This window comes from Myotis davidii, unplaced genomic scaffold (assembly GCF_000327345.1).
Source record: "Myotis davidii unplaced genomic scaffold, ASM32734v1 scaffold732, whole genome shotgun sequence".
Taxonomy (NCBI): Eukaryota; Metazoa; Chordata; class Mammalia; order Chiroptera; family Vespertilionidae; genus Myotis; species Myotis davidii.
In genome coordinates, this window is record NW_006284349.1 from 2405582 (window position 1) to 2425878 (window position 20297).

At 36.0% G+C, this 20297-nt stretch overlaps 1 protein-coding gene across 1 annotated transcript in view; it reads left to right on the forward strand.

The window, feature by feature from the left end:
- The window catches only part of EML5 (echinoderm microtubule associated protein like 5), a 99238-nt gene that overhangs the window by 18186 nt on the left and 60755 nt on the right, over positions 1 to 20297 (forward strand). Inside the window, exons 7-16 of the mRNA XM_015571488.1 lie at positions 2387 to 2524; positions 3826 to 4082; positions 5709 to 5921; positions 9614 to 9781; positions 10451 to 10557; positions 11042 to 11160; positions 12390 to 12576; positions 14965 to 15070; positions 17875 to 17968; positions 19130 to 19230. Of these exons, the coding sequence (XP_015426974.1) occupies positions 2387 to 2524; positions 3826 to 4082; positions 5709 to 5921; positions 9614 to 9781; positions 10451 to 10557; positions 11042 to 11160; positions 12390 to 12576; positions 14965 to 15070; positions 17875 to 17968; positions 19130 to 19230 (1490 nt within the window). The remainder of the gene's footprint in view (positions 1 to 2386; positions 2525 to 3825; positions 4083 to 5708; positions 5922 to 9613; positions 9782 to 10450; positions 10558 to 11041; positions 11161 to 12389; positions 12577 to 14964; positions 15071 to 17874; positions 17969 to 19129; positions 19231 to 20297) is intronic.

The following is a 20297-nucleotide window of genomic DNA, read 5'->3' on the forward strand; positions in this document are numbered from 1 at the left end:
CGCCTGGCACTTAGTTAAGAGGTTTTATTCCCTCCCTAACTTCAGGGGAAAATCCCTACCTGGGGAAACAACCTTTCTCAGGGGGGTGACCTTGGTTAAAACACAGTGCCAAGAAGGTGAGCAAACATATTAAGAACAGTATGCCATATATGCCAGGTCCCTTGAAACAGCAAGGATGGACCGGCTCCCGGCACTGGCTGTTTTCACAGGCTTTATAAACTAGTCTGAGGCATTTCCCCCCATATTTTTACCACCATTTGATTCCACTTTATGTGGTGTCAGCTTAGTGCTTTCTCACTAATGCCTTTAAAAATATTCTAGCCTACAGTTGTACCACACAGACTGTTCATAGAAGCTCTTTGTTCATCACTGCAAACTTGGCATTGGCACCTCAAGTAAACAACTGAGTAGTATCCATAACATCTGTGGATTTATCAAAATTCAAGGAAAACCAACCACTTAAAATTATTTTCCTTGTTTCTTAATTAGTTGTTGGTGTTGTTCCCAACACTCTCATCATCTCCTTGAGCAAACTGTTCTCACCAAAAAGCTAACCGTCTTACTTTTATTTCCTCCAGACACATTTCTTCAGCTGCTGCCATTCAAAATAATATAGTTAATCCTTTACCAATAAACGGTTTTCTTTGCTTGCCTAACAAATGAGCCACTCAGAAACTTACTTTTGTGGAAACCTCATTTTAATTTTAAAGAAATTCTGCAATGAGATATTTTGTTTCAAATTTTCTGACCATTGGTTTCCTGTGAGTTGAACATATTGTGATGAGCACTTAGTCTGAAAATAACACATATTTGTATTCTTTTTAAAAAGCTATTGTGTCATTGCAAAATAAACATAATGCTTTACTAATTCAGTCACAGTATAATTTGTAATTAGCTTTAAAAATGTGCCTTAAAAATGCAGTACTCAAAGTTTACTTTTCAATGTTTTGTTTTGTTTTTCTTGTGCTGACATGGATAGGTATGTACTAGAAATTAAAAATAATATATTGTCACCATATGATAATACAGGTGGCACTCAAAATTCTATCAAATTATAACTGTGTCCATTTAGTGCGCTGAAGGAGCGTGCAAAGTGATATGTCACACACTGTCTGCCGTCTCTTTTGCAGTGGTGACTCAGCACTGCCTCCGTAGTGTAAAAGCAGCCGTAGGCAATATGTAAACAAACAAATGTGGCTGTTTCCATCAAACTTGATTTACGGATTTGATTTTGACTTGAATTTCATATGATTTTCTCATGTCTCAAAATGTTATTCTGTTAATTTTTTTCAACCATTTAAACATGTAAAGAAAACTTCTTAGTTTGCAGACTGTACAAAAACAGGCAGTGGGCCCCCCCTTTGACCCACCAGCTCTGGTTTGCTGATCCCTGTGGTAGAACATAGAAAGTCTTCAGTAATTATCCCATGTCTATCCTGTGATATATATATTAAAACTTTGAAGTTTTTCCTTGGAAGACTATGATTTCCACTCTCACCATTATATTCGGCTGTAGAGTAAAAGTCTTTGTCAGCACAGTAGCGCCAAATATACATGTATGATATATTTATGTGTTTATGTATAGGGTGATATAGATACTTGGATTGCAAGAGAAGAAACAGCTCTCATTTGTAGGTATTATGATTGTATATGTAGAAAATTGAAAGGAAGATACAGAGAAATAATTGGAATTAAAAAGAATTTAGCAAATTTCCCTGGATATATAAAAATATACAGAATCATTTTCCTATAAGACTGCAACACACAGAATAGTTTTTTTTAAAAGATGCTGCTAGAAAAACATTTAAGAATCTACTTAGTTTTACTGATCTTTTCCTAACCTTTTGGGGTAGATGCCTGTTCATTAAGTTGCTGCCTTTGTTTTTATAATATCTGCAAAGTTCCTCCTAAGTACTGTGTCAGCTGTATCCCATAAGTTTTGATATAAAACAAGTTTGTAATAACTTACTTCAAAAGAGTAACTACTTAATTTTCAAACAATGGATATTTTCTTTTTACATTTTTGTTGTAGATTTTTAACATTAGAGTCTGGAATAGACTCAATTTGCATAGTCTTAATTTGAAAGAAGTATATGCCTTGTACCACTATATTATATCTAGATCTTCCCTTTGTTCAGGGTAGAAATCATCTATTTAAAAAATTAATGTCATTACATTGTTTTAAAATAAAAGATTCTATTCCCTCTTGTCATTTTAAGCATAAACAGTATTTTTGTTTTCATGGATAAGAATTCCATGAAGTATACAGTTAAAATCTAGATTTATCTTAAAATGAGATTATTATTTTAACCAAAATGTTTTCATAGAGTCTATTTTTTAAGCATACACCAGTTAACTATTCTTATATTTTAATTAAATGTTACAGGATATGGAGCCTAGTAGATCATGCATTAATAGCAAGGTGTAATATGGAAGAACCAATTCGTTGTGCAGCTGTAAATGTAGATGGAATCCATCTTGCCCTTGGAATGAAGGATGGCTCATTCACTGTACTTAGAGTAAGGTATGGTATGAGGGGAGAAACAGAAGCAGATGGTAATTTTCTAATACTTATTGTTTTACCTATTTCCTTTTTAATTAACATATACTTCTGGTATTTCATTAAATATAAAAATATATTTATAAAATGCTTTGTCAGAAAATTAAGTTAACTCAGAAACGTTGGTTTGGGGGTTAAGAATGCTAAATAGATTAATGGCTAAAATTTGAACTCTAAATTTGGGTCCTGACTTTTAATTCCTTGGTGGTAGTGATTTTCAGTAATGCTCCTCTGTCATTGAAGGGGGTGGGATGGACATTGAGCCTTTAAAAATGGCTGAATGGCTTTGTTGTTTGAAAAAAGTTCCTTCTGTTTTTCCTTTGCTTGGTTCTACTTTGAAGAATTTGTTAAAGCAATTAACATCTAGTGTTGAATTATAGATATGGTATAGATAAGTATTTATGAAATCTCTTTATTGAATTTATTGGGGTGACACTGATTAACATAATTATATAAGCTTCAGGTGTACAATCCTATTTCACATCACGTCTCTGTACACGTCTCTGTCCATCATCATTTATCCCCTTCTTTCCTCCCCCACCTCTCCTCCGGCATTCACCACACTGTTGTCTTGGTGAGGACCATCCACCCAGTTGCCCAATCCAGAAACCATTAATTCATGTCTTCCTTTTGCCTCCCTGGTTTGGTGGAATGGTATTTCAGCTGGTCTCCTTACCTCCTGTTTTACTTATCTCAAACTCTTTTTCACTCTACAGCTATAGTGCTCCCTAACACATTTGTTTGCATCCCTCCTCTTTCTGAAGTACGATAAAAGCTTTGGACTATCCTTAGGATGAAATTCATAATCCGTAGTTAACATAGACTGAAATGCCCATCTCTCCAGCCTATTTCTTTCTACCTCAATCTCTTTCTTTGAACATGTATAAAATATCTTTTACTTTTTCAGACACATCCTATTCTCTCATACTTCTGAGTTTGTATAGATGCTGACTCTTCTTTCAACATAAAATTTTGCAACTTTATTTCCTTTATTGTGTGGCTCCATAAAGTTAATCTGAATCTCTAAACTGCTTGAAGTAATTCAGGAAATGAAATGTAGCATTTTTCATCTATTTCCAACTATATTGTACTTATATATTTCTGTTCAGCAAAATAATTATTCCTTAATACTACTTGTCTCATTTACATTTATTTTATTATTTATGAATACTTGATACAGCCTCACAGTCATTTTACACACATTTGGAAACTGAATTAATTCTGTAGTGACTTTTCATATGGTTTAATGTTTTCTTTCTTTACAGAGATATGACGGAAGTTGTACATATTAAAGATAGGAAAGAGGCAATTCATGAGGTAAAATATTCACCAGATGGAACTTACCTTGCTGTTGGATGCAACGACAGCTCAGTTGATATTTATGGAGTTTCTCAGCGTTACAAAAAAATGGGGGAATGTGTGGGATCACTTAGTTTCATCACTCATCTGGACTGGTCCTCAGACAGTAGATACTTGCAGACTAATGATGGAAATGGTAAAAGACTTTTTTATAGGATGCCAGGTAAAAATTTCTAATACATTATTCATAAATTATAGATTTTTTAGTGCCTGTAAATTATTCTAGGATTTCACTAGAAACAGAGTTCAGTTACATTTGACTATAAGAAATCAGTGAAGACCTGAGTTAATATTTTGGGCATTATGATCTTTTCCATAAGGCTGCCCTTATTAATTGAAGTCTTTTTGGTTCTTAATTAAAGCTTTATTGCTTAGAGCAGTGGTTCTCAATCTTCCTAATGCCGCAACCCTTTAATACAGTTCCTCATGTTGTGGTGACCCCCAATTTCATTGTTACAAATTGAACATAATTAAAGCATACTGATTAATCACAAAAACAATGTGTAATTATATATGTGTTTTCCGATGGTCTTAGGCAACCCCTGTGAAAGAGTCATTCAATCCCCAAAGGGGTCGCAACCCACAGGTTGAGAACCGCTAGCTTAGAGGATCTAGAACAAGCATGTCAAACTCGTGGCCCATGGGCCACATACCTCATTTATTTGGCCCATGTTAGCTCTGAGTTTGACACGCTTGATCTAGAACCTTTATGTTGAATTCCATACCATGTGTATTGTACCAGTATATGGTAAAGTCCTTATGTGTGTTAGGAAGTCAAAAATGCAATTTTTATTGTGGAACTTTTATTTAATTGCTACAGATGTCTAACCTTAAGTTGTGTGGGTATTTGTGGTTGCCAATATTAATAAGCTAATAAATTAAATTTGAAAAAAGTTTTCATCAAAGATTTAAAAAGATTTAAAACGGAGCAAAATATTCTTAGTACTTTATTTAGTATGATAGTGAATTAGTCACTTTTGCAACAATTAATTTGATACAACTACATAATTAAATTAATGCATCTCAATAGTGTTTACTAACAATCTGTATGTAATGAACATTGAATCAATCCTAAAGCCCTGCTACCTAATGTAAATGTATTACTTCCCACTCGTCTTTCCTTCCCAGTCCTTTTCAAAAGTTCTCTTTTTCTCAACCATGTACCTTCTTAGGTTTCGTTTTGAATACTTGATTTGTCACTTTCTTAGAGCTTTTGCTCTTTCTTGTAACTTACCCTGTTGTGACTGATCTGTAGCATGTCTTTAATAGGGTTCAGTTTGATTCTTCACATGGTGAACCTGCTAAGCTACATCCAGTTAAATCTGTGTGTGTCTCAATCAGTATAATTTTGGCTTTTTAAAAATTTCTAGCATTTTATTCTCTCTTCTTACCATATTTACAAACCTGTTCATGGGTTCTATTTTTAACTGGAGCAGGAGGCTATTTAATTGTTTTTAATTCCTCACCCACGGACATGTGGGTATTTTTTTTAAGTGATTTTTTTTTCCAGAGAGAGGAAGGGAGAAAAGAAAAGGGAGAAATATTAATGTGAGCAAGAAACATCAGTTGGTTGCCTCCTGTATGCCCCCTGACCGGGGATCAAATCCGAAACCTAGGTATGTGCCCTGACCACCTTTTGGTGTACAGGACTGCACTCCAACCAAGTGAGCCACCTAGCAGGGTGGGAAGCTATTAAAAGTTTTGGAGTTTACCATGATATCAGTACAATTTATGCTTTAGTAAAAATCAAATGAAATAACTTACTAAATTAAGACTGATTTCTTTTTAGGAGGTAAAGAAGTGACAAATAAAGATGAAATAAAAGGTGTTCACTGGGCTTCATGGACATGTGTTTCAGGCCTTGAAGTGAATGGAATTTGGCCCAAGTATTCAGATATTAATGATATAAATTCAGTAGATGGAAACTATATTGGACAAGTTTTAGTTACAGCTGATGACTATGGAATTGTAAAATTATTTCGATATCCTTGTTTAAGAAAAGGTAATTTTTCTTTTAAAGTACTATTTTATAGGACTTTTAAGTTCTTGCAAAAAAAGTTAGTCTTGAGATAAATAGAGGGTTTATATTTTTGAAAATATGTACATTGATAATTTGGTGAAGTTGCATTAAAATGGACAAAATTAGCTACTTTTTATTTTGCTAATTAAAAATTATTGCCATGTTACTTTTTTTCACATGAAATTTTTATTAGAAAATTACTTTTGAATTCATATATTATGAATGGACAAATACTTTATCTCTTTCTTTTTAAAGAATCATTTTTCTTCCCACTTCCAGAATTGCTTCATATTGTCAGACTGTACACGGATGTTTATTCTTTTCTTATGGTTTATTACCTTTATTTATGCAACTCGTTGAACATATATCTTTTAGGTGACATTTTCTTATGTCTTTTTCTCAAGAATTCTGATGAAGTAGTGAACTGTACAAGTTCATGTCATAGTTTGGAATCTGTTCATTTGTTGGTTGGTCTCACATGCGAGTGTGTTTTCCTTTTAATCCCTAATATATGTTGTTTGCCATTTGTTTACTTTCTATAATCATGGGGGAAAATAGGGGTTATTTTGTCTTTTTTTTTACTTTGAAGGCAGTGATTTATTCATTTATTGAGTCATTTAAAGTTTTTTTCAATTATAGTCCTTGCTGGTGTTGGCCAGTAGGTAGAATGGCGGCCCACACACCACAGGGTCACAGATTCAGTTTTCTGGTCAAGGGCACATGCCTGGGTTGCAGCAATGATGTGTCTCATTCACATTGATCTTTCCCTCTTTCTCTCTCTTTGTCCCCCTCCCTCCCTTCTTTCCACTCTCTAAAAATCAATGGAAAAAAATATCCTCAGGTGAGCATTAACAAAAAAAAATATTTTTCAATTATAGTTTACATTTAATATGGCTTTGTATTAGTTTCAGGTGTACAGCATAGTGGTTAGAGTCTAACTGTTAGACAGTCATATACTTTATAAAGTGGTCCCCCCGGTACTTCAAGCCCCCACCTGGCACTGTACATAGTAATTGCAATATTGACTCTTCCCTGTGCTGTACTTTACACCCCTGTGACTGTTTTGTGACTACCGATTTGCACTTAATCCGTTCACCTTTTTCACCCAGTCCCTCAACCCCCTTCCCCTCTGTCAACCATCAGTCTGATCTCAGTATCTATGAGACTGTTCCTGTTTCATTACTTTATTTTGCTCTTTAGATGTAAGGGGTTATTTTTATATATCATCTCTTTTTCTTGGGTATCTTCTAAAATGATGATATTATTCATTTTTTTCATAGTCCTGGGGAATAAATGAAATTCTGTATTTGTCATTTATTTCATGCCTTGTTCCATAAAGTATTTGAGTCAGCTTATAACAGGCCCATAAGTACTAAAATAATTGTATGAATAAAATATTAGTACCAGACTATTCTTGGGGGGGAAAAAGGTGTGGGAGATGCGTGAAGAGACTGGACAAAAATCGTGCACCTATGGATGAGGACAGTGGGTAGGGAGTGAGGGCGGAGGGTGGGGTGGGAACTGGGAGGAGGGGAGTTATGGGGGGGAAAAAGAGGAACAAATGTAATAATCTGAACAATAAAGATTTAAAAAAAAAAAGACAAAACCTGAGTCTCCCATAACATAAAGGAACTAGGTATCAAACATTTCATTAATTCACAAATGAGGGAAGCAGTAGGTTGGCTAAGAAAAAAATAAAATAAAATAAAATAAAATGAAATATTAGTACCAGAGCAAATACCATAGTATTAAAACCAGATAAAAAAGTAACAGTAGGCCCCAACTGGATTGCTCACTTAGTTTGGCCATCATCCTGATGAATCAAGATTGCAGGTTTGATTCCCGTCAGGGCACATACTAGAATCAATGAACGCGTAAATAAGTGGAACAACGAATCGATGTTTCTCTCTCCCGTCAGTAAAAAAGAAATAAAGAAAACAATAGAAGTCAAGTATCAAAATGAAATGTGAGCTTCCTGGAAACCAAATTAATTTTAGCTATATTTTTAAAAAAGCATACTTGCTACTCAGGGAAAGCAAAATTTCTTTAGAGGTTTGAATTTACAAAGAGCGCTCTCCTGTTGTATGGGGCTTTATATTAGGTGCAGTGAGTGTATTTCTAGAGCATTACCATCTATAGCAGATGCAGTAATAATTTTAATCTGGTTGTTAAAAGCTATGGACAACTGTTAAATGCAGTTTTAGTAAAAGGTGATTATGGGAACAGCTGAAATAGTTTTATTCAAATAAGCAGTCCATTGATTCCAACATAAGGGCCCAGTTTTCCTCAAAGCCTAGGCTGATAATTTCTGTGGTGCCTCTAAAGTGGTGAGTTCCAGGTGCTGCCAGCTGTGCCATGTTTATCCCTGCCTGTGAGGTGTTCGCTCCCTAGATGCATGTGAAAGTGCATCCATAAGTAATGCAGGCCTTCTGTAACTTAACATAAAACTTTTAAAATGTTATCAAAATGAAGCCAAACCTTATATACCCAGTGTGATTTATTTATTTATTTATTTATTTAATGTTTTTGTTTTGGAGAGGAAGGGAGAGGGAGAAATAGAAACATCAATGATGAGAGAGAGTCATTGATTGGCTGCCTCCTGCATGCCCCCTACTAGGGATCGAGCCCGCAACCCAGGCATGTGCCCTTGACTGGAATTGAACCAGGGACCCTTCAGTCCACAGGCCGATGCTCTATCCACTGGGCCAAACCGCTGGGCTACCCAGTGTACTTTAACAGGATTGTGTACATGTTGCCAAATATCAGATTTATTTAAGCAGGATATGGAGAATGTATTCTAAACTTAGATCCACAGAAATGGTTTCCATTACACATTTTTAAAAAGCTCACCACAAAGTAAAACAATTCCATTACACTTGACAGAGTCTGGTGCATACCACCTTAACCAGATGATATCACCTGACATCATTAGTGATAGCACGGAGCCCCCTTGAAGTGATATATCCAGAAGGACCCAACACTGCCTATGCCAAAAATGGCATCTGAATCTAATCATGAAGAAATACCAGGCAAAATCATATTGAAGGATAGTATACAAAATGTAGAGATTTAAACATGACTATAAAGGATAGTTGTTGGGACGACCACTGGGCATATTTTATTTTGATTAATGTGGCATATTACATTGATTAGTTTTTGTATGTTGAATCCACCAATGCTTTCCTGGCATAAATCCCATTTGGTCATGTTGTGTAATCCTTTTTATATGTTGCTTATTAGGTTTGCTAGTATTTTGTTGATGACTGAAGTTTTAAAAGGATCCTGTGGCTGCTGGGGCTGAGCGTGGTGGGGGGTGGAGTAGACTGGTTTCAATGTCACTTAAGACCAAAGGCCTCAATGCAAAACATTCAAATATGTTAATATGAAATCAATTGATCTTGTGGCTTGCAGGCTTTTTTCAAAGCAGTAAGATCATGCCTCCCAGCCCTGTGGTTCCTGTTAAATTAGATTCTGAATCAGTAGAACAAAGATTTACATCCCTTGATGTAGACTCATATTTGTTTATCCAACAAATTTTGAATTAACATTTTCCTTTGATCATAGTTAAGATAATGGAAGAAGGATGCATTGGTTCAGGTATAGAAATTATTTTTTGAGGTGGTTTTTTGTGTTGGCATTTGTTTATCAACTGAAAGGCATATTTTTTGTTATAGGGGCCAAGTTTAGAAAATATATTGGCCATTCGGCTCACGTAACTAATGTCAGGTGGTCACATGATCATCAGTGGGTTATTTCTATCGGTGGAGCAGATCACGCCGTCTTTCAGTGGAGATTTATTCCTGAAAGAAAACTAAAAGATGCTCTTCACATAGCACCCCAAGGTGAGTAGCAGTACTCACTGCCTGACAATTTCTCTGTCAAATAACTCTTCAGTAATCCCCAAATAACATTTTACTGTTGAAATGTAATCTAGCCTTATGGTATAGTGTATTACTGGAAATTTTAAATTAGACTATGAGGTCTGTATGTTTAAAGTCAGATTTCACAGAGCCTGGAATACAAAGTAGATTTGGTTGCATTTTAATCTATGAAATGATGGATGAAGAGACAGTTACATTGGCAGAACAAACATTTAATGTATTCTATGGGAGATGGGTATCTAGGTTCTGTATATAGTTTTTTTTTCCCCAAGGAAAAGTTATTTAATGTCAATCATCTATTAATCATAGTATTTTCTAGCTAATTATAGATTAGATTATTTTCATGTTAATTATAGATTGTATTCACTTATATTTGCACAGACATTTAAATTTGATGCAGCAGTCGTTGGGGAGAGTGAGGGCACTTAAAGGAGCTATTGAGTTTGCAGTGAGTGGGGAGGAAGGTAACCTGTAGTACAGTTTACTGACATCTGTGTCACTTGAATGGGTAATTTCATCTGAGTGTTTATGGCTTGTCAGCACAGTCAGCTCTTAATCATTAATTTTACGGTGCTGCTTTGAAAATGGATCTTTCTTAAACAAATAATGTTTCATTTCCTAAAATTACAGAAAGTCTGGCTGACTCTAACAGTGATGAATCAGATTCAGATCTGTCTGATGTTCCAGAACTGGATTCTGAAATTGAACAAGAGACACAGCTCACTTACCGTCGGCAGGTAATTTTTCCCTAAAAAAGTCTAGTTTCTTTTTCCTCTTAATTCCCTGTTGATTGCTCATCTGTTATCTTTTGTGGTTTTTAATTTTCCAAGAAATATGTGGCCATTTGTTTTCCCTCTTTAGGAGTTAAACTTTTGTAAAGTGTTCTTTGAGAGTAAGTGCTTGATAGATTAAGTGTGCCTGTATTTTATTTACCTATAGCTTTTTTGTCACAGTACACTTCTATTTATTCCCTTTAAAATATTCTCTTAAGAAGTACAAAAAAATCATGGAACATTAAATATGCACGTGTCAGTGTTACATAGAAAATATAAATTAGTTTGTTCTTCCCAAGGAAGTAAGTTTCATAAAGTACCTTCCTATTTAAGACAGTTGTTAAAACTTTAGGAATCAGTAGTAAACACAATGTCTGAAAGTTACATTAGGAGTCTGTGAAAACCTTTGTTAATATATATTCTAAAAACATTTCTACATTATTTAAAGGTTTACAAAGAAGATCTACCTCAGCTTAAAGAACAATACAAAGAGAAACAAAAAAGTGGCACTTCTAAAAGAAGAGAGCGGGCTCCAGGAAATAGTATTCGATTACACTTTGTTCATGGGTATAAAACAACAGTTTTTCATTTATGTTTGAATTTGGGCTTACATTTATTAGCTGTGTGACTTTGAGCAAGTCACACAACCTCTTAGTGCCTCTGTTTCCCCATCTGTAAATGGAAATAACAGTATCGACTTCATAGTGTTCTGATGACGATTAAATAAGTAAATAGTTATGACTTAGCAGTTGTCTGGTACATAATAAGCACTGTGTAAGTGTATATTAAATAAAAAATTAATTTGTTTTATGAAAGCTTTATATTTATAGAAATGGATCACCTGTCTTTAAACAAATGAGTAGTAAAATGTAAGAGAGTATCATCACCTCTACATATGTCTGATTTGGAATGATATTGTGGATTCAATTGGCCTGAGCATTTTGGCCTCAAATTTTAATTTCGATAAAATACCGTTTCTGGGTTGCCTGAGAACGTTTGGCAGTATAGGTCTCACCTTTCATCTTGGAACAACAGATTCTCCAATCCAACTCTTTTCTTTCTCCTCACCCAGTGATAGTGCTTTCAAGAATTTCAAAAAGGATTTATTTAGCAAAAGTATTTTTTCTCCCATGGTAATAGGCAGTATTGCCATGCAGTTATATTTTATGAATTGATTTTCTTTGACGTGCAAAGAAAGGTTGCTATAAATGGAACTGTAATAACCATTTTAGGAAGATTTGACTACTTTTTTCCAGATGAGTATAATATCTTAAAATTGCTTAAATTTATTTTTGGAATATATATTATATTCTCATAGTTCAACAATGTGTATAAAAGAGTACACTTTAAAACTCCTCCACCCACCCCCCCGCTCTCCAGCCATCATTTCCCTGCACCAAGAACAACCACTGTTACTTAGTTCCAGAAATATTTATGCATGTACAGACAATATACAAATATATATTCTTTTCTGTACCCTTTCACTTATAAAAAGCATCTATTTTTGTTTTATTATATGCAAATTTAGTACTGTACTTAAATGCAACTAGTAGTGTACTATTTACCTCCACCTTGAGTTTTTTTAAATTCAATAGTGTAGCTTGGATTTAGCTATTTGTAATTAGAGCAGTTCATAAAAGTTTATGTGACCTGAGATTTTGTATTTTGTTTTAATGGCTTAGTATCTTATAAAATAAGAAATTGAATGACCCAAAAGGTATACCTCCTTTTCCTTTACATAGTCCATATTTATCAGATAAAGGCCAAAGTTCATGTTATATGTTTTCTATGTTTAGTTACAGAGGTTATGACTGTCGAAGTAACCTGTTTTATACTCAAATTGGTGAAATTGTGTACCATGTGGCAGCAGTGGGTGTCATTTATAATCGACAACAGAACACACAGCGCTTCTACCTGGGCCATGATGATGATATTCTCTGCCTGGCTATCCATCCTTTGAAAGACTATGTGGCAACAGGCCAGGTAGGTCCTCTGAAAAACTGTTATAACAGGTCAGATAGGTTAGACCTTTGTTTGGCTTTAAAGTTAGGTTAAGTCCACTTTTTAAAAATCTATCTTTTGTATTCTAGGAAATAAAGAGTAAAGAATTACAGCCCTAGCCGGTTTGGTTAGTGGTTAGAGCATTGGCCCGTGGACTGAAGGGTTGCGGGCTCGATTCTGGTCAACCAGTCGATGTATCTCTCTCACATTGATGTTTCTCTCTGTCTCTCCCCCTCCCTTCCACTCTCTCTGGAAAACAATGAAAAAAAACATCCTCAGGTGAGGATTGAGAACAACAACAAAAAAATAGTGAAGAATTCTTTAGAATGGGATTTTATTTTCATATTACAAATAAAATCTACCCTAACTTTTCCCCTACAGTTTTCCTTAGATGTTTAGTTATTGTTATTTTAATTTGAATTTGGAACTAAAAGAGCTCTGGCTTATCTTCTTTCTGTGAGGATATTAATTTTTAAAAATTTGTGAGTAAAAATTACAGAAAGCATAAAGACTAGAAATACGGTTTATTTAGGTTATCTAAAATACTGTAATAAGTTACCTAACAAATGTTCTACGACAGACAGGATCAGTATGCTTTTGTTTTACAACCATGATAGGAACCTCTTCAAGTTTACCAAAGTACAAAGCAGAAATATTGAAATAGAAAACACTAAGATAAGCCTTAACTGATACCTCTCTATATAGACATTCTTAGAGAAGGATGAAAAGGGGTAATGTTGCCAAAACCGGTTTGGCTCGGTGAATAGAGCATTGGCCTGCGGACTGAAGGGTCCCAGGTTCGATTCCAGTCGAGGGCATGTACCTTGGTTGCGGGCACATCCCCAGTGGGAGATGTGCAGGAGGTAGCTGATCGATGTTTCTCTCTCATCGATGTTTCTAACTCTCTATCTCTCTCCCTTCCTCTCTGTAAAAAATCAATAAAATATATATTAAAAAAAGAAAAAAAAGAAAAGGGGTAATGTTTATAGATTCTTACTGTATGTCAGAACTTTACTAGTTTCTTAAAGTATATTTATTTTATTCTCACCTCAAGGAGAGTGAAACCACTTTCTCCAGTGTATAAATGCTTAAGTTTAGTATTAAAGAAATGAAATAATTTTCAACTAGTAAGTAGTAAAGCCCTTATTCTGTCCAGCTTCAAACACTGTGTAAATATACTTCCTAGGATATAATTTGGGTGGGGGGCTGGGCAACTGGCATCATCCTATATGGCTCCTCATAGACAACGGACTGAAGCCCTGGCCGATCAAGGTTAGCATGTGGCCATCTCTCACCTACAGGATCACATCCTTAAGTATAACCAGATTAACAACACCCTCAACGTTGTGGTCCCTAATGGTGAAACTCCAGACTGTAAATGGAGCAAGTCCTCCCAAAAGAAGTTCTTGGCAATTATGAAACTCTGTACGATGAAAGCTGACGCAGGGCGACAGGGCTGACCGAGATGAGAAGTCGTTCGGGCCAGTCGCTAGGGCCCAAAGGGGACAGGTAGAGAGAATGGGGGAGAACTGTTCTCTCACCCAGGAAGTGACCACCAGTGAGGGCAAGACTCCAGCTGGACCCACCACTCACTGCACCTGGGCCCTCACTAAAGACCTGTTTTGAAATTTCCTTTTTCTAGTTTATTTTCCTTTCCTAACCTCGTTAAATAAAGGCACTTCTTTGGAGGGGGAGGGGATTGATAGTTTTCCTGTGCTTTAGCAAACGTCATAAACCAAATTAAAAGGTAGGTGATAGAGTGCTGCAGTGAAATTGTTTATTCAGAGCCTTGTGTACCTGCTTGGTGCTTTAACCCCTCTGATCCTTGCTTACACCATTGTACGAGGCTAGAAGTGCTTGCTTCTCTTTTATTCAAGACCTGCAAGGCCCAAGTCAAGTATCATCTCTTCCATGATTTTCTTCCCAACATTTTCATCTTCATTAAGCATATAGTACCAGATGTTCTTATTTAACTGAAAATATCTTCTTGTCCCACAGTGTGAAAATACCTTGTTGCACACAGTTGAGTGTGAAAAATTTACCTTAATATCTTAGTGCTTAACTGTATCTCTCATAGGAACACTGCCAATAGTAGGTGCCCGGTCACACTATCTTTATTGGTGAAGCATAAGATAAGATTTAGGAGTCACATAGTCCTAGGCTATTGCTAGAAACACTGAGCCTAGCCTTATTAGCTCTTCAACAAACATCAGAAAAATAGTCACATATACAGTCTAATTTATGTTTTTCATTTGATAAATGTCAATAGCAAATACAAAAAAGACTATATAAAGTCTGTTTTATTTCCTCTTAGAAAGATACGAAAATAAATAATTTGTAAAAAATAACTTATAATTCTTTCTATTGTAGGTGGGTAGGGATCCCTCAATTCACATATGGGATACAGAGACCATTAAACCATTGTCTATATTAAAGGGCTACCACCAATATGGTGTCTGTGCTGTTGATTTCTCAGGTAAGGCCGTTTTCTATCCTCGTAAGAATGATAAAAATGCAGAGACAATACATAGCATTTTTAGTCTAAATCATTGTTTCTTAGATCTGCCAAATGTGCATATTCTTTTCCTGACCAATTAAGACCAATTAGTGTGGGTTTTCTGGCTATTTTATAATTATAATTCAATGAGTATAATTTCTGATACCCATTAACATAAATATGTTTCTATTAAAATAAAAATGTTTGTGTAACGTCTAAAATTATCTCAATCACTACTAGCAGTATAGAGCTCCCACTTTGGGCAGACTGACCTTGGTGTCATAGCCACAGAGTAGACTTTGAAAATGTTTAGGGTGAAAGCTAAGAAAGAGGTGAGACCTGAAATATTTCTTTTATAACATTTCTATGAAGTGACAATTCCAAGCTGTCTTATCTAAATAATTTCAGATCATGTTAGGTCTGTTGTACATGTAAAAGTTTAACAATAATAGCTCACAATACGAAAACAGATCTACAAGGAAAGCTAGGCTATGGATCAGGAAATGGGGTGCCATTAATAGAGAATTTTATATTAAGAAACAGTCAATTTGTGCTTTCTGCTGCTTTGACTAAAGTGATAATTGAATTATTCATAGTGGAGACTTTGGGGGAAAAAGTATATACACATTCTGGGATCTGCTACAAGTCAAGAAATCCTATATAATAAAGAGGTAATATGCCTAAATTGACCCTCACGCCCTCGCACAAGATGGCCATCCCCATGTGGACACAAGATGGCCACATGTGGACACAAGATGGCCACCACAAGATATCTGGCAGGGGAGGGCTGTTGTGGGCAATCAGGCCAGCAGGGGAGGACAGTTGGGGGCGACCAGGTTGGCAGGGGAGGGCAGTTGGAAGCAACCGGGCTGGCAGGGGAGGGCAGTTAGGTGTTAATCAGGCTGGCAGGGGAGTGGTTAAGGGTGATCAGGCAGGCAGGCAGGAGAGTGGTTGGGAGCCAGCAGTCCTGGATTGTGAGAGGGATCCCAGATTGGAGAGGTGCAGGCTGGGCTGAGGGACACCCCTCCCCCCTACCTCCAGTGCACAAATTTCGTGCACTGAGCCTCTAGTAAGAGAATAAATGGCAAACCAGGGAAGTCAACAGGAAAAATACCCCTGGTTGTGATAATGAACTGATTGGGGTTTTCAAAACCATGGCAGAGCCATGGCCAGTGTTGCTCAGTTGGTTGGGCATAGTTCCGTGCACCTAAAGGTTGCCAGCTAGATTCCCAGTCAGGGCACATACCCGGGTTGCAGATTTAATCCCTGGTAGGGAGCATGTAGGAGGAAGCCTGTCAATGTTTCTCTCTCTCTCCCTCTCTCTCTAAAATTCAATAAAAAATATATTTTTAAAAGTATGGCAGAGTGGCAAACATTTTCTTGCAGTTTGAGCCTTTATAACTTATAAACACATGCACACCTGTCAGCTTGACTAACTTACCTCAGTCATTTGACACATTTATTACTTGTTGCTTGATGATATAACAAAATAATTGGCCTTTACTAAAAATAGTCATATTAATGGCAATATGTGATTGTAAATACATCTTTTTCACTTGATCAACTTTTCATAATCACTATGAGTCTTTATATTACAACTAGAGGCCCAGTGCACAAATTCATGCATGGGTGGGGTCCCTCCTGGCCGACCGGGGCCATCTTGCCCAGTCCCAATCAGAACCAGCCAGAGGGAGGGACCGCAGGAGGTTGGCTGGCCACGGGAGGTCAGCTGTGAGAGCACATTGACCACCAGGGAAGCAGCCCTTGCATTGAGCATCTGCCCCCTGGTGATCAGTGCACATCATAGCTGCTGGCCGGTCAACTGGTTGTCCAGTCGTAATGGTCACTTAGGCTTTTATATATATAAACTAGAGGCCCAGTGTACGAAAATTTGTGCACTCAGGAAGGAGGGCATTCCTCAGCCTGGCCTGCGCCCTCTTGCAGTCCAGGACCCCTCGGGGGATGTCCACCTGCCAGCTTAGGCCTGCTTACCAGGGGATCAGGCCTCAGCTGGCTCTCACACATCCCTCTGGCAGCCTGGGAGCCTTCAGGGGTTGTTCACCTGCCAGGTTAGGCTCACTCCCTGGGGGATCGGGCATAAGCTGGCACTCACACATCCCTCTGGCAGCTTGAGAGCCCTTGGGGGATGTCCGACTGATGGCTTAGGCCCACTTCTCTGGCCTAAGGCACAGTTGGACATTCTTAGCTCTGCCAAGGAGTTGGGAAAGGCTCCTGCCACCACCACTGCACTCACAGCCATTAGCCTGTCTTATGGCTGAGCAGAGGTCCTCCGTGGGAGCGCACTGACCACCCAGGGGCAGCTCCTGCTTTGAGTATGCCCCTGGTGGTCAGTGTTCGTCATAGCGACCGGTCATTCCAGGTCATTCTGCCATTAGGGTTAATTTGCATATTACCCTTTTATTATATGGGATAGAGTTCTTATGGTGAATTTAGTTGAAGTGAATGTTTTCTTCCTTTCTTCTTTCTTAGTTTTTCCTTCTCATTTTTTAAATCTTTTTTTTTTCCACTTTCCTAATCTTCTTCCTTTCCCCCATCTCATCCTAGGGGATAAGGTAATGAAATGAGAGAAAATGTCAGCAGATATGCATTGAGAAATAATTCTCCTCCCCTTATAAATTCTGGGTTTTTTTTTATAGCTGTATGTATACCTAGCATTTCACATTTTTTATAAAAGTTTAAATATGATGCTATGATTTTTATGTACTGGATGGTTTTTATCTTCTGAATGTAATGGTCAGCATGTTTCTCTGATTAATTGTCAGCGGATGGGAAACGTTTGGCTTCGGTTGGAATAGATGAGAGCCACACTGTTGTGCTGTGGGACTGGAAGAAAGGCGAGAAACTTTCAATAGCAAGGTAGGGAAAAGGTTGATAGTACATTGCAAAATATTGAAAATACTTTGGGCTTAAAATTTTAAAAAATTAAAATAGTTTTGAAATCAAGGAAATGTAACCATTTTCTATCACTGCCATCTTTTTCATCATTGAATAAGTAATGCAATCATAGTAAAAAGACTAATGTATATGTAATATGACATTGGAAGTAGCTATTATCTAAAATTTCTATTTACAGGTAGAGTGAATTCTTTATGATAAGCTATTGCATAGCTATTGGAAAGCATGATAAAATGCTCATATTATATATTTGCGTGAAAGAAGATATATACATACATACATTTCACAAAGAGGTTATAGATTTTTAAATCTTTTCTGTTACTTTCATTTTCTAAATTTTCTACAATGAGCTTGTATTTTAATAATAAAAAATATTAACAATTTCTTTGAAGTAAGAAATAGTCAAGTGTCAGATTATCTTTTTTAAACTTTTTGTTCCTCAAAGTAAAACGTTAAAGCATTAAGAAAATACAGAAAAAATGCTTTTTTTAGAGTATATAGACAATGCCCAAATAAAAGATAGTTTAAGAGCAACTTTGTATATGGAAAGGCTATATTAAGCTAGAGCAAAAATTTTTTTTAAATTACCTTTAATTGCCGAAACCGGTTTGGCTCAGTGGATAGAGCGTCGGCCTGCGGACTGAAGAGTCCCAGGTTCGATTCCGGTCAAGGGCATGTACCTGGGTTGTGGGCACATCCCCAGTGGGAGGTGTGCAGGAGGCAGCTGATCGATGTCTCTCTCTCATCGATGTTTCTAACTCTCTATCTCTCTCCCTTCCTCTCTGTAAAAAATCAATAAAATATATTTTTTAAAAAAATTATCTTTAATTCATTCATGCCACAAATAGCAATCCCAATGCATAGTGTTATATAGTAGGTATCATGCAAAAGAAGTTAAATTTTTACTGTTCCGTTCTTTTAAGATTCTGCTGATTAGAGTTAATAGTAAATTAAAATAATGATGAAATAATTTAGGTACAAATGCATGATTACATAGCCCAAACCTGAGAGTCATGTGGGCCAACCATTTAGTAATGGGGGAATCGAGATAGGGTATGGATTAGGCAGATTATCACAGGAGAGGTTTAGCTTAGAATTCAAACATTTTGGTATTTATTTCAGAGGCAGTAAAGATAAGATTTTTGTCGTAAAGATGAACCCCTATGTGCCTGATAAATTGATTACAGCTGGAATTAAACACATGAAATTTTGGCGTAGAGCAGGTAAGGAAGTGCTTCTTTTTATTTCTTTGAAATTTAGGAAGTTACTACTTTTCTAAGTGATTTAGCTAAGTATAATGTGATATTATAGATTGGATCCTGGAACAGAAAAGAGAGTTGAAAAACAGGTGAAATCTGAATGAAGTCTAGAGTTCAGTTAATGGTAATCAGCAAACATCTTGGTTTCTTAGTTTTTGATAAGTAGTCTATTGGAATGTATGTTAACATTTGGGGAAACAATAAGTATTGTATATGAGATCACCGTGTTATCTTTGCATCTTTTATGAAAATATAAGATTATTCAAAATAAAAAGTTAATTTTTAAAAAAGTGATTCAGAGTTGCCTTAATACATTTTAAATATAAGATTTATTTTATCATTTATTGGCTGCATTGATGTATTCATATTTGCAAAAGGATGCAACTTACGAAATTAACCAAGTGATATCTGAAGTCCTTTTTTGTTAAAGATATTTTTAAAAAATTCTTTATATGCTATGAAATGACATAGAAATGGACTATTTTATTACTTTAGTTACTTGTACCTGGAAATCAGTAACTGTGGAATTCACATTTTAAAATGAAAATCTCTCTTTTCCACATAGATTAGTGTACTTACAAATTCCAGAAATTTGACATCAAAGTCTCAGTACTCTTAAACCTTTCAGATAAAATATGTAACTATAGGAAGAAGTGAAACATATATTAGGAAAGGAAAGGCTTCGAGAAGACATTTTCCAAGTTCAAGTAACTTTCAAATTGTAAACCACATAGAACACAAATCAGTTTTCATGGATTTCATACTTCACAAACTCATCTGATCACAGTGTATACGCATTTACAAAGTAAAAGAAGTATTTTCATATTTGTGATTTTCATTCCTATACATTTAAACAAAACTTTAAATTTGCATGTCTTTGTTACTTGGAATTGCAATTAGCAAGCACATAATGCTTATTATTTCTATTGAAAAGAACTATAATTATTTTTGAAGTTAGAGACTTAAAGAAAGTAAATAGCCTTAAAATGAAAAGATGTACAATTGAATAACTTCTTTCCTTAAGTTTGAGA